The sequence below is a fragment of the Arachis ipaensis genome, chromosome B3, assembly GCF_059453495.1.
Source record: "Arachis ipaensis isolate K30076 ecotype BB chromosome B3, ASM5945349v1, whole genome shotgun sequence".
Taxonomy (NCBI): domain Eukaryota; kingdom Viridiplantae; phylum Streptophyta; class Magnoliopsida; order Fabales; family Fabaceae; genus Arachis; species Arachis ipaensis.
This window is the reverse complement of record NC_142438.1, coordinates 59,995,830-60,011,234: the sequence shown is the minus strand read 5'-3', so window position 1 is coordinate 60,011,234 and position 15,405 is coordinate 59,995,830. Positions and strand designations below refer to the sequence as shown.

The following is a 15,405-nucleotide window of genomic DNA, read 5'->3' as shown; positions in this document are numbered from 1 at the left end:
CATATCAAAGACTAATGGACAAAGTATTCCAATAACAAATAAGTCAGAACATGAAAATCTACGTAGACGATATGGTAGCAAAAACACCAGCAGGAGGCTCACATTGTGACGACTTATCAGAAATCTTCGACCAAGTCCGAGCCTACAACATGAGGCTCAACACAGAAAAATGTGATTTCGGGGTCAAAGGAGGAAATTAAAATTCCTTGGATTTGTGCTGACCTCATGAGGAATTGAAGCAAATCTAGAAAAATGTGATGCTATACTAAACATGGCAAGCCCGAAAACAATAAGTACAGCAACTAGCAGGGAGGGTGGCTGTACTGTCGCGTTTCCTACCCGCAATAACAAACTGATCATACTATTTTTTCCAAATAATTTTCAAGAACAGAAAATTTACATGAACAGAGGAGTGCAAAAATGCTTTTGCCGAGCTAAAACAGCTCATATCATCACCTCCGATACTCCAGAGACCAAAAGCAGGTAAACCATTACATTTATACCTATCAATATCTAACCATGCTATTAGTTCCATTCTAATTATTGAAACAGGGAAAACACAGAGGCCCATGTATTTCATCAGCAGAGTACTACAGCCAACAAAGACAAGATACCCAAAGATAGAACAATTGGCACTAGCCCTAGTCACTACAGTAAGGAGACTAAGGCACTATTTTCAGAGCCATACAATAATAGTACGAACTGACCAACCCTTGAGGTAAATACTAACCAGGCCCGAGCTAGCTAGACGACTAATCAAGTGGTCTATCGAGTTCTCCAAATTCGATATTCAATACCAATCATGAAAGGCACTGAAGTCACAAATATTGGCCGATTTCGTCTTAAAAATGACTACCGAAACACAACCTGTAGAGCCGAGTTGGAATCTACACGTAGATGGGTCATCAAACCAAGTAGGAAGTAGAGCAGGCATACTATTAAAAGGAGACAAAGTGATAGCCGAACAATCACTACAATTCTCTTTTGCAGCAAGCAACAACCAAGCAGAATATAAGGCTCTATTAGCAAGGTTAGAGCTTGCCTAACAACTTTAAATACCTCGGATCGCACCTACTGCGACTCCTTACTAGTGGTGCAACAAATCAAAGGTGACTTCCAGGTAAAAGATCCTTTGTTGGAGAAGTATTGGCTCCTAACAAAGGATCTCATTTCAAAATTTGATAAATTTGAGATTATCCATGTAAACCGAAAATAAAACACTAGAGCCGATGTATTGTCTAAATAGCTACTACTAGACCAACAACACACACACCAGCACTATCATAATTAACACTTGAGAAACCCAGTTTTGAACTAACATGCATATCGAGCATTATTCAGATGAGAGACTGGAAGACACCTTTCGTTGAGTATATTAATGCAGGAACTATCCCATGAGAAGAAACAAACCCACATCTTTTCTGAAGAAGAGCAAGCTTCTACACAGTGATAAAAAATATGCTATACAGACGAGGATATTTACAACCACTCCTCAAATGCATCAGCAAAGACGACGCCGATGTGGTCATGGCAAAGACGCATGAAGGAGTATGCGAAAACCACATAGGAGGTCGAGCTTAGCCGCCAAGATCCTACGAACAGGATATTATTGGCCAACAATGAAAAGAGACTGTATAGCTAAAGTCAAGGCATGTGATGATTGCCAAAAGCATACCACAATGTCAACAATGCCAGCAGATAAGTTGCACACCATAGAGGTAAGTTGGCCTTTTGACAGGTGGGGACTAGACATCCTTGGACCTTTCCCAAAAGTTCCAGAACAGATAAAATTTCTTTTAGTATCAATAGATTATTTCTCCAAATGGATAGAGGTAAAACCATTAGCACGAATAACAACAGAAAAAGAGAGATCTTTCCTATGGAAAAACATCATATGTAGGTATGGTATTCCAAGGGAAATAATTTCACATAATGGCAGACAATTCACTAAACCATAAGCTTGCCTCATTTTTACAAAATTTTAATATCAAACATCACTTTAGCTCAATTGAGCACCCACAAACAAATGGAAAAGTAGAAGCAGCTAACCGAATTATATTGCAGGTGCGAATGAGCCGACCTTATCAAAGAAGTCCTCTGGAGCTACAACATAATGATGCACCACTATTTCTTGATACATTTTGTGTGTAATTGAGATGATTTTATTAACATTCTATCACACTTATCCATAGAAAATGCATGGTTTTGTATTTCCTTCCTAGTTTTGCTTGATGGTTAAAAACATGCGTTTTAGGCCCTAAATAGGCTATATTTTGATCTCTCCCTGTTACCATTCGATGATGTGATCTATTTGTTGAGTGATTTCAGAGCCTATAGGGGCAGGAATGGTCTAGAAGAGGGAAAGAAAGTATGCATAAATGGAAGGAGCATGAAAAATGGAGTTTTAGAGTACAGCCGACGCGCACGCGTGGGAGCTGGATCTTGCATTGGCGCGCGAGAAGGGACGCGTATGCATGGCTGACCAGATTTCTCATCAACACGTATGCGTGAGACGCGCACGTGACCTCTTTAATGAAAATGTGGCTGGCAATTTCAGAGAAGCTCATGGCCTAATTATGGGTAGAATTCTGGCGGGAAAAGATTAAAAAACCAAGGATTGAAGGAGAACACATCTTTTACTCATTGTGAGTTACTTACTTTTGGAAGTTACATTTTTAGAGAGAGAAACTCCAACTTCTCTCTAGGTTTTTGGCTTTCTCAATCCTAATTGTACTTGGATCCTTTGGTGAGATCTGAATTTGATTCAATTTTACATTGCTCTAGATTGTAGATCATCTTCTTCTACTCTCAATTTAGTATTCTTTTTACTCTAGCATTGTAGATCTTGGATCTAGACCTTGTTACTTGTTAATTGTTTAATTGTTGTTAATTGTTGTTAATTGTTAATTGTTGTTAATTGTTTGATTGTTGTTAATTGTTGCAATAGATAGCTTTAATTCACATTCTTTTCTCCATTTCATGATGTCTTCCATTATTGCTCACCAAATGCTTGATAAAATGTCAACTATAGCTATGGAGTAGTTCTTCACTCTTGGCTTAGGGGTTGGGTAATTGGAGACGCTTGAATTATCAAGGTATTTTGTTGATTGACAATTGAAAATTGCTAATTGATTTGAATAACACTAACTCTAGTCTCTCTCTAGGATTAGACTAAAACTTGTGAACTCAAATTGATTATCTTCACTTGACTTTCCTTCATAGTTAGAGGTTAACTAAGTGGAGCAATGATCAATTGATGTCACAATTGATGGAGATAATAATGATAGGATTTCCAATTCTCAACCCTAGCCAAGGCACTTATATTGATTGATTATCATTCACTCTTGCTTGATTTCACATGCTCGTGTCCCTTAGTTTCATTGTTATTTGTTCATTACTTTTATGCAAGCTTTTTTACATTACTTGTATTCAACCTCAACACCAAGAGACTCCTAGCCAATAATGTGCACCTTAGGGCAACTCCTAGGGAGAACGACTCGAGACTAATGCTCTCGATTATCAATTTGAATTGTGGACACACACTTTCTTTGTTTGATGCATTATAGCTTCTTGGTCTAGACTAAACACGACATAATTCCATTGGATAATTCTATACCGACAAAATATAGCTCATCAAAATGGTGCCGTTGCCGGGGAGTTGCAAATGTGTGCCATATTGTTGGTTAGTATAAATATGTGGATATGTGAATACTTGCATTCTTCATTGATTGTTTGCTAGTTCAATTGTTAGTTAGGATTAATCTTTGTTCAGTGCATCTCTTTTGTCATGAGCTCTATGCCTCTTTCATTGAATGACACGTTCACTCCCGGATCCGAGCTTAGCCACTTTTGATCCCGAAATTGAGAGAACTTTGCTCCATATTAGGCAAGCTCAGAGAAGGTTAGCCTTTGGAGGTGGTGAAAGGGTTCCTACCAATTCACTAACCTTATCCGAGGTTGAATCGGAATCATCATTCGAAGATGGAATGGTATACTCTTCCATCGATACTACTAATACTTCTTCTATTGATCTAGGTAGCGAAACCATGGCTGCTCCAAGGAGAGTTACTCATAAGGAAGCTGGTGCTCCGGACTTTGTTCTTCAATGATGCACGGAAACTTGTCTCTCAACAATTTTCCTTCGGTAAGTATACCGAATTGTCGTCAAGTAAAAACTCACAATAGAGTGAGGTTGAATCCCACAGGGATTGATTGGTCAAGCAACTTTAATTGGAAGAATGTTCTAGTTGAGCTAAGCGGAATTTGGTTTGAGAGTTGCAGGAAATTAAATGGCAGGAAAGTAAATAGCAGAAAATGTAAATGCTGGAAGTAAAGAGCTGAAAATAATGGCAGTAAGTAAATTGTAGAATTGTAAATGGGAATGGGGAAGATACTCATAAAAGTAAATTGCAGAAATTAAAGAGAATGGGTAAGATCAGAATGGGGAATTCATTGGGATTAGGAGATGTTGCATTCTCCGGATCAAGTTCATTTTTATCTCTTCCTCAATCAACGCGTTCATTGATCTCCTTGGCAATCTTAAGTGATCGAATTACAATTCCTTGTAATTCAATCTCTCAAATCTAGATCAATAGCCAATTCCTTGGTCAATTGCTCATGAGAAGAGATGAAGTATGGTCACTGATTATACCACATGCATTCCCAAATCAAGTGTTGGTAGAATTATAGTCACCATATCCTTCCAACCCCAATTTGGTCTAACATGAGAAAGCATTTCTAGCATGATCTCTTCATTCCTCTTCCATGGTTCAGAAGAGATCCAAGTATGAATAGCTTCTTTTCCAAGATAACTACCCAATTGGATAAAGATTGAAAGCTTTCTAGTAAAATCAAGAGAAAAGATAAAAGAAGAGTAATGAAAACTAATATCGATCCATCAAATTACAATAGAGCTCCCTAACCCAATGAAAGGGGTTTAGTTGTTCATAGCTCTAGAAATGGAAAACAGAGATGGAAAATACATTATGAAAAGTAGACTAGAAGTGCAGAGAAAGTAAAATTATACAGAGAGTAGTTCTCAAATTTCCAACCCCCGTAAAAGCCTTTTTTTTAATTCAAAACTACCCCTATATATACTGCTCTTTTGATCTTCTAGTTGGTTCTTCAAGTCTTGGATATGGGCCTTTAGATCTTGAGTTTGAAGCAGTTACCCTCTTCAGTGGGCTTAGCTTTACTTGTAGAGAGAAAGTGTGAAGTAGGCAGGGTGTTTAGCTCAGGACGTTAGTGGCGTTAACGTTAAGTGAGAGTGTGGACTCGAGAACGTTAGTGACAATCACCTTTTTCACTAACGTTCCTAACCAAGGATGATCTACGTTAACTTCAACGTTAGTGGCACTAGTGTGACCACTAACGTTGCCTCTTGGTCTTTCGCACACGTTATTGGGACTCACCTTTTCCAATAACTTTGAGAGTCCTCCCTTCCCCTACGTTAGAGTCCACGTTAACTTAGTTAACGTGGCTCTTAACGTAAGCTTGCCAATCCTTCGAGAATATTAGTGACACTTACCTTTGTCACTAACGTTCCAAGATGCCCCTACTCCCCCACGTTAGAATCCACGTTAACTGAGTTAACGTGGCTTCTAACGTGGTGATGATAGCCATCTCCAACGTTAGTGACAAAGGTGAGTGTCACTAACGTTGGCGATTGTTTGCTTTCTCTACGTTAGCTTCCATGTTAACTGGGTAGGTATCTCAACTAGCGAACGATAAACATACAAGTAAAACACTTGCCTGTAGCTAGTCGATTGGCCGGCAGGAATCAAACCTAGTTTGTGTAGCCTATTTAGTTATAGCTATATAGTTAAAGAGATCAATCCCCTCTTAGGAATCAGTAAATCCTATAAATGATTGCTCTGATGTATTGCATAAATTCTTTTTTTGGCTTTCCAAGGGAATTTTGTTATGTTGCCTTGGGCTTGAACGGTGCACTAATCTTTTGAATCCGGTACCAACGGGTATCACCCCCCTAGAACAACGTTCTCTTTCAGACCTTTCAACCAATCGATACGACCCCGGAGAGCGGCTTTTGCTAAAACTCTAGCAGTTTCTTGAAAACTCGCTTCGGATATGAAACTTTGAGTATTCAGAGATGTTTTCCTTATTCCGGGCTCAGTAACAGATCGCTTCTTCCAAAGCACGTCCCGTTCGTTCAGCTCGCAATAATCCAATTAGTTCGCTGGGTGATTTTTCAGCAGACAGGAACAGTTTGATTCTCTAAGCAAGCAGGTTTTTACCCCCGAGCTTGATTTAAGAAGTTGATAAAATGCTTGCTTTAGACATCATTGGTCCCAGACAAAACGCGCTCTGCTTGTCTAACATCGTGCCTGTGAAGAAAACCTCCGGCCCTTCCTTGTCAATGGGAAATCAGTCCTAGATTCAATAGCAGGGGCTTCTCTTTTCAATTCAATATTTTTCAAGACTTCTTGCTTTGTTTCTGTCTCTCCTGCCTTTGCTAGTCTTTAATTGTCTCTAAATCGAAGCGAAGTCAATCTTTCTTCCTAAGAACATGGAAGCAGAAACTAGAACAATAGAGAGATAGCTTGAAGCCTAAGACGGATAACTTCCATAGTGGAATTTCCGGATCTTACCGTACTTAACTAGTGAAATTTCCGTATTCTAGTCACCTTTTTCTCACTACTCCCTTTTTCGAGGGATGAGCTCTAACTAAAGCTATCGAGAAGGGATCTCAGATCTTCTATTTCCGACCCGAAAGCATCTTTCATCTACCCTACGCTATCTATTGAAGCCGACTCTTAATATAGAAAAAAGACAGTGACAGTAAAGGGCCATACACGCTGACTATTTTTCTAGTCTGACTAGCCCTACGGCTGTGACAATTCTCCCTGCCCTTTTAGAAAGGGAAAAGGCCGGAAAGCGGGTAAGAAAGAAGATAATCTCTCACCTTACACTCTGACTCTTACTAATGGATTCTTAGGGGTACCAGTACTTATTCGATTAGTCTTCTAAAGAAGAATTACCGTATGTCCTGTCAATTCAATAGTTTCTGGCTTCCCGGCTGTACTTCTGTGACTACTTCCCTCGAGGGAAGGCCCTCAAGGTCAAGTCAATAAGTAAGGAAAGAAAAGTACTAGGCCTCTTTTCCATATCGTTAGCGTTAGTTAGGACCTATTCTTGGGAACTATGGCTTATGCCGTGAGGTCTCTCTTTTCTCATCTCAGCCTCCTTATCCTTATTTCTCTGTTTCGGGGCTACAGCACACGAGCAATGAAGCTTTTCGAGAAAGGCCCTGGAGAGCAATCAGCTCACTGATAGGCGCATATAGATATGGCTCCGCGGAAGTTGCCGTTGGTTTTATTCCATGAATGGATTCCCAATCAAGGTAGGGAAGACCTAAAACAGCATCTATCTCAACTCATCCGGAAAGAGGAGCGAGACAAATCCAATCCTCGGATAAAACGAGGACACCTGTGCGGAATCAGCATTTGGAGCAGGTCAGCCTCGAATCAAATCTTTACAAAGGGTCAAATCACCTGGACTCACAGTCTAGGGTTACATCTGCATTTTCGGGTTCCCTCTCGTCTACCACTACATTCTTGCACTAAAAAACCCTTGTAAACACCCCTCATCAAAGAAACCATGTCAAGCTACTGGAACGAACCTAATTCAAGTGACAGACAAGAAAAGCCCCAGGACGAGAGCCTCCCAAAGGAGATAAAAGACTTGGAAATCGAAGCGAAGGACAACCTGACGCAGGAGCCACTCTTTCTATATATTAAGTAGCTGTATGCATGTACATGAGATGTTGCAAGCGGTATCTCCTCCGCTTTCATTCCACGTTATTTGATTAGTTAGTCAAAAATTTCTAGCCCAAGGGGCGTTTCGTTGCTTACTTGTTAAAGTAAGGAAAAAGAGCTAAAATGAGAAGCTTTCTGAAGAGTGAGACTCAGATTCCACCTTGGAAAAGGGCTCAGTTGCTAGACCAAGCCATAAGTCAAAGGGAACCCGGATCTTTAACCAGACCGCCGCGAGCCGCTTGATTGATTTGGCGATCGGGAGTGGTTAGCACACGAGGACAGTATCTGGGGAGGAGGGTCCTGGTAGTTGCGATTTTCTGCTCATTAGAGAGCAGCTTACCAAGACCATCCGGAGAAAAGCTATGCTCTTCACTATTGAACCACCCAGTCACTTGCCAAGCTTTGAAGCCTGACTCCGGTAAGACAATAGCGTTGAACAAGCGTGCCTACCTTCACCATCTTCTTTCTATGAAGAGAAGGGATGATCCTCAGATAACCTGAACCCGATAAGGACACCGATACGGACTGCAAAGCCTTACCGCTGGTGGTTCCTGCATATGCTTGCTGAGGATAGAAACCACAGCTTGTTTAGATAAAATGCAGTGAACAACAAACCAGACTTACGGTTCAGCTCTACAACCCGCTTGGCGACTAAGTATGCTCTTACACAGAGCTCCTTGGTGAGACCGTCGGACACTACTAATGTGATCCTTTTAAAGATCACAATTAGTAGATTAAGGTTTTCCTTAACCTTATACCATTCGATGGTCGTTAGCTAAATTGCTAAGACACACTGAAACTCACCTAAATGGCAGGGTGTTTCACTTGTTGTTCTTCACGACTCCTTGTGTCAGGAGTGAGGTTAAACAGACCATATGTTGGAAGACAGACCTCGGAGAGATCCGAGTCACGCTACCGGCTGTTCGCCTCATGGACGCCGGACATCCAAAGACAATCCGACGCTAAGGGAGGTTAACCCCACCCGAAAATAGAAATATGAGAAAAAAAAAAGTGATGAAAGGCCCTCTTTTTTGCTTGTTCATGTTGTGATCGCAGCTTCTTTGTCTTGCGATCGCATTAACATGGCGCTGTCTTCTGTTTGATCCTCTCGAGTCGAGCCCAAAAGATCTCATTCAGGATTGGACTGCTTTTTGAAAATGGAATTTCCTCTTCTGAGGTAGCAGAAAGGCGAGAAAGACTAATCTTCGAATTCCGCTTGAAAACTAGTTCCGTCCTTGCTTTTCTAAGAAGTTACTATCCCCTCGGGCAAGCATAAGATAAGATTTGTATGAAAGAAATTTCGTTTCACCGTTTGACTCTGTTGACTATGAAGCTTGATTTCACACTGACAGGTTTGAAGGAAATTTCATTCACTAACCCTTTCTTACTCCCATCCCACTACTTCATCACCTGCGACAGCAGAGACGGATACAGGTACTCGCTTACTTGATTTGCTCAAAACCTTATCACCTGAAAATTGATATTTCGTAGCAGGATTAGAAGAGAAGGTAGTTTGGTGTTAAGGACCCACCCTCCAATTCATATTCTTTATTCCCCCAAGCCGGTTCATCTTTGCTTCCTTGCATGCCGCTTTGTTAACAACCGGCGAGACTCTCCTTCTCAAGCCAACCCCAGGTCGGGACGATACTTTCTTTGAGCTACTGGGGAGCTACTTTCTACCCTAGATCTTCTCATTGCGTTTAAAGGAATGCTTAATCCCTCTACAACCGCCTAGAATTCGTGAAAAAATGACTCTATGCGCTTATCCAGTTTGCGTTCTACTCCAGCTTTCCTGGCTAACTACGAAGCTTTCCAGGTTCGCTACTCTAGTTGAACTCGGGTTTCCCTATAAAGTCTTTCTTAATTGGCCCTGCCCGTACTATTACTAGATTGATCACCAGAACGGCTCGTTCCATTAGAAATTTCTCCTCAAGCTTTCAAGCAATGCGGATTAGCACTGAAAGCCTGGCAGGTATTTGAAGAATTGAAAAAAAACTCAAACAAATTTCTGTAAATCAGGACTTTCTTTAAAGAAAAATGGTCTATCTATAAGGCTGGTTCAAAGCCCTATTTTAGATAGGAAAAATCCCATTTCATTCGGGCTCGGAACCTTGGTCCAGCAATCTACTAAAGCGCTTGGATCGGGGATCGCATGACCAGATGATCATCCTATTCCATCCCAAGCTTGGAAAGCTGTGCTTCGATGCGGTTGTATACAGGGAGGAAGCCTTGAACTGTTAGTTAACGTGGGAGTTAACGTAGCTCAAAGTAGCTTGGTCCAACGTTAGTGACAATGGTGAGTGTCACTAACGTTGGCCATTCTTTTGCTTCCCAACGTTAGAGTCCACGTTAACTAAGTTAACGTGGAAGCTAACGTGGCCAATATGAGCTTAGTCCAACGTCAGTGACAAAGGTGAGTGTCACTGACGTTGGCTCCACTTTCTTTCTTCCACGTTAGAGTTCACGTTAACTTAGTTAACATAACTCTTAACGTGGGCTATGATGGCTTCGAGGACGTTATTGGCGATTACTTTTCTCATTAACATTGCAAGCTAGCTCCCATTCCACGTTAGTGGTCACGTTAGTTAGACTAACGTGGCTACTAACGTGGTTCTTTCTTGCTTCCTTTGTCCTGAAATCAAGCAATAAAATGCATCAAAGTTCTAATCCTCATCATGAGACATGCATCATCCAATTTGTCATTTAATTCATGCAAAATTCTTATGAAATCATGTAAAGTGCACCATGCTTGCTCGAATCAAGATGTAAGTGAATTTTTACCCAAAACTTGCTTATTTCCTAAGAAAATGCATGAAACTACCCTAAAGCAGTAAAGAAAAGGTCAGTAAAACTGGCCAAAATGCCCTGGCATCATTCAACCACTTCAAGTGCGGCATCTGGACTTAAATGATAATTTTGAACTCAAGACCGCCTTGATTAATCTTCTACCAAAGTTTCATGGGCTCTCCGCCCAAGATCCTATTAGACACCTTAGAGACTTCTAAGGTGTATGTTCAACAACTAGGCGGGAGGGTTCCGATGAGGTTGCTATTTTGTTATTTGCCTTCCCATTCTTACTTGAGGGAAGAGACAAAGAGTGCTTTTATACTTTGCCCAATGAGATTGTTGGTGATTGGAATTTGCTTAGAAGGGAGTTCTTAGATAAATTCTTTCCTTTTGAAGTGATCGATCGATTGAGGAAAGAGATTTCATGCATTGTCCAAGGTGAAATGGAAACACTATACGAGTATTGGGAAAGGTTTCGGAGACTACTTGACTCATGCCCCCACCATATGATTGACACTCTAGTGTTGATTAGCTATTTTTGCCAAGGGATGAAGCCACAAGACAAGATTCTCTTGGATGCCTCAAGCAATGGTTCCTTGACCAAGTATAGAATGGCAGAGAAAGCATGGCAATTGATCACCGATTTGGCCGAGTCCACCCAACACGCTAGACAAAGAAATAACCATCCAAGAGCCATAAATGAAGTTTCTTCTAGTGGTGAGACCGCCGCCCTTACCAAGACCTTGGGCGAAATGAAAAACATTCTCAAGCAACTCCAACTAAACCAACAACAATCTCCACCTCCTCAACCACAACAAAGTCAACAATTGGTCCCCCAAAGAGTGTGCGAAATTTTCTCTTGCTACTCCCATTACACCGATGAATGCCCGAACCTCTAAGAAGATAATACCTTGGCGGCTACTAATGCCTACTACAATTGCCCAAACCAAGGTTATCACCAACAAGGGGGCAATTTTAATCAAGGATGGCAAGATAGCTCCAACCAAGGATGGAGGGACAACTCTAACCAAGGATGGAGGGACAATTATAACCAAGGAGGAAGGGACAATGGAGGGAACCAAAGATAGAACAACAACAATCAACAAAACCGATACCAACAAAACTCTCCATATCAAAACCAAAACCAAGGCAAACCATACCAAACCTACCAAGCACCTCATCAAAGGCAAGCATCTCCACCCAACCAACCACAAGTACCCCAAATCACTTATTCTTCTCCATCTTCCAACCAAGATGAGACACTCCACTCCATCCTCCAAGGCTAAATGAAGCTTCAAGCAACACTTGCCTCAAGCCTTACCGGTCTTACTTCTACACTCTAAGCCCTTGTCTTTCACATGGAATCCACCCCTACCTCTACCACTCAAGCCTCAAGCTCAAGTGCCTTACCCTCTCAACCTCTACCCAATCCCAAGGGTGACATCAATGCCGTTACCTTGAGGTCCGGAACCAAATTGCAAGAGAGAAATCATGAAGAGGCAAGCCTAATAGAGGTCACTCAAGATGACGATGTGGTTGAGATAGAAGAGGTTGATGAGGAGGATGAAGCCCAAGAGGTAGTTGAAGAAGTGATTGCTCAACCAAGGGGCAGAATGCCTAAGGATGAGGATGTCTTGCAAGGAGCTACTCCAATCCCATTTCCAACATTGGCAAGGAAAACCAAGAAGCAAGTTGAGTTGGACCCCAAAATGGTGAAGATGTTCAAGAAAGTTGAGGTAACTATTCCTCTCTTTGATGCTATCTGCCAAGTGCCTAAATATGCAAAGTTTCTTAAGGACTTATATATGCATAAGGAAAAAATTTGTAAATTAGAAACTATACCATTGGGGAGCTCAATTTCTGCTTTAATGGATGGTGTGCCGGAGAAGTGTGGTGACCCCAGCCCTTGCTTAGTAACTTGCACCATAGATGGAGTCCAATTTGTTGATTGTATGTGCAATCTTAGTGCTTGTGTGAGTATTATGCCCCTGTCCGTCTATGAGGTCTTAAAGCTCCCACCGTTAAAACGATCGGCCGCCCGTTTTGTTTTAGCAGACAAAAGCATAATTTCTGTGGTTGGTATAGCGGAGGAAGTTCCAGTGAGTATAAAGGGGTTGGTCTTCCCAATTGATTTCCATATCCTCAAGATGCCCCCTAGTGACTCCGGTAGGACATCATCTATATTGCTTGGGAGGCCATTCTTGAAGACCTCCCGGTTCAAACTAGATGTGTTTTCGGGCACCTACTCATTTGAGATCGATGGAAGAAAAGTGAGCTTTAATCTTGATGAAGCCATGAGACATCCACCGGAGGATCACTCTATCTTCCGGTGTGATTTGATTGACAATGTTGTAGCCAAAGTTCATTAAGATGGCTTTGATAGAAAGAGTATGAATCAAGACCCAAGTGTGGGGAGTTCCCATGTATGTGAAGAAGATGTCTTATCACCTCCAATGATACCGAAAGACAAAGTACCAAGTCATGAAAAAAATGCTTATTTAAAGCCACTCCCAACCCACCTAAAATATGCCTTTCTTGAGAAGAACCAAAAGTTTCCGGTAATAATTGCAGGGGAGCTCACCTCCCACTAAGAAGAGAAGTTGCTCAATGTCTTGAGGAGAAACAAGAAGGCCATAGGGTGGAGCTTGGCAAATTTGGTTGGCATTAGCCCCCAAGTATGTGAACACTAAATTTTCTTAGAAGAAGGAGCTAGACCCGTTAGACAACCTCAAAGGCGTCTAAATCCTACCATTCTAGAGGTTCTGAAGAAGGAGGTCACCCAGTTATTAGAAGCGGACATTATCTATCCGATTTCGGATAGTGAATGGGTGAGCCCCGTCCAAGTGGTCCCAAAGAAATCCGATGTTACTACAATCAAGAATGAACAAGGGGAGCTTATAGCCACCAGAGTCCAAAACTCATGGAGGGTATGTATTGACTATCGGCGCTTAAACTTGGCCACTAGGAAGGATCACTTTTCGTTGCCCTTCATCGATCAAATGCTTGATCGCCTATGTGGTAAATCTCATTATTGTTTTTTAGATGGATATTCCGGTTATTTTCAAATCCACATTGCTCCTCAAGACTAAGAAAAAACAACCTTCACATGCCCTTTTAGAACGTATGCGTATAAGAGAATGCCATTTGGCTCGTGCAACGCACTGGCAACATTCCAAAGTTGTATGATGAGTATATTTGCGGATCTTTTGGAGCAATCCATGGAGGTGTTCATGGACGATTTTAGTGTTTACGGGGACTCTTTTGATCTTTTCCTAGACAATCTTGCAAAAGTATTAGAGAAGTGTTCTAAATCAAACCTTGTGTTAAATTTTGAGAAATGTCATTTTATGGTAAGACAAGGTATTGTTTTAGGGCACATTGTCTCTAATGATAGGATTTCTGTTGATCCGGCAAAGATCAATGTTATTTCTAGTATGCCTTACCCCTCTTCTGTGAGGGAAGTCCGTGCATTTCTTGGACATGCAGGTTTTTACCGGTAATTCATTAAGGATTTTAGTAAGGTGGCATTACCTCTCTCTCGATTGTTGCAAAAGGTGTGGAATTTGAATTAAGTGAAGAGTGCATAGAGGCCTTTGACAAGCTCAAAATTGCTTTGACCCAAGCTCCCATAGTGAGAGGACCGGATTGGACTAGACCTTTCGAAATCATGTGTGACGCCTCAAACTATGCAGTGGGAGTAGCACTAGGTCAGCGCGAGGGTAAAATTTCTTATGTCATTGCCTATGCCTCTAAGACTTTACATGGAGCGCAATCCAATTATACTACCACCGAGAAAGAATTGTTAGCTATTGTCTTTGCCTTGGACAAGTTTCGAGCTTATTTACTTGGTTCTAAGGTGGTAGTATACTCGGATCATGCGGTATTGAAATATTTGTTGGCCAAAAAAGAATCCAAACCGAGGTTGATACGATGGGTGTTGCTATTGCAAGAATTTGACCTTGAAATCACGGATAGGAGTGGTTCGCAAAACTTAGTGGTGGACCACTTGAGTCACCTTGAGCACACAAAGGCCGATTCCACTCCTATTAATGATACCTTCCCTCTTGAGGGCTTGCTAGCAATCTCCGAAGTTATCCCTTGGTATGCACCTATTGCCAATTACTTGGTTGCTGGCACCTTTCCTCCTGATTTCTCTCAACATCAAAAGGATAAGCTTAAAAGCAAATCCAAATATTATGTATGAGATGACCCATACTTATGGAGATGTGGTGCCGATCAAGTAATTCGAAGGTGCATACCACAATCCGAGCATCAAGCTACCTTGAAGGCTTTGATGAGCCGATAATTTATACCCTTTTGGCATTGTTTTTAGGTAGTTTTTAGTATATTTTAGTTACTTTTTATTATATTTTTATTAGTTTTTATTCAAAAATCACATTCCTGGACTCTACTATGAGTTTGTGTGTTTTTCTGTAATTTCAAGTATTTTCTGGCTGAAATTGAGGGACCTGAGCAAAAATCTGATTCAGAGGCTGAGAAAGGACTGCAAATGCTGTTGGATTCTGATCCTCCTGCACTCGAAATAGATTTTTTGGAGCTAAATAAGCTCAATTGGCGCGATCTCAATTGTGTTGGAAAGTAGACATCTTGGGCTTTCCAGAAATATATCATAGTTCATTCTTTTCCCGAGATTTGATGGCCCAAACTGGTGTTAAAAGCCAGCCAAAAACTTTCTGGCATAAAACGCCAGAACTGGCACCTTTCTTGGTGTTACATGCCCATTTTGGCACCCAGGGTGGTGTTTAATGCCTACTTTAGGCATATGCTCGTGAAAGCTTGAAAGCTCAGCCCAAACACTCACCAAGTGGGTCCCGAAAGTGGA

General features: G+C 41.3%; 1 protein-coding gene across 1 annotated transcript; it reads left to right on the top strand.

The window, feature by feature from the left end:
- The first annotated feature begins 11,920 nt into the window (after positions 1-11,920).
- LOC107633230 (uncharacterized) lies at positions 11,921-12,931 on the top strand. Its single transcript, XM_016336872.1, has 2 exons — positions 11,921-12,298; positions 12,377-12,931. Exons 1-2 carry the CDS (start codon positions 11,921-11,923, stop codon positions 12,929-12,931), a joined length of 933 nt encoding a protein of 310 aa, XP_016192358.1.
- The last annotated feature ends 2,474 nt before the right edge of the window (positions 12,932-15,405 follow it).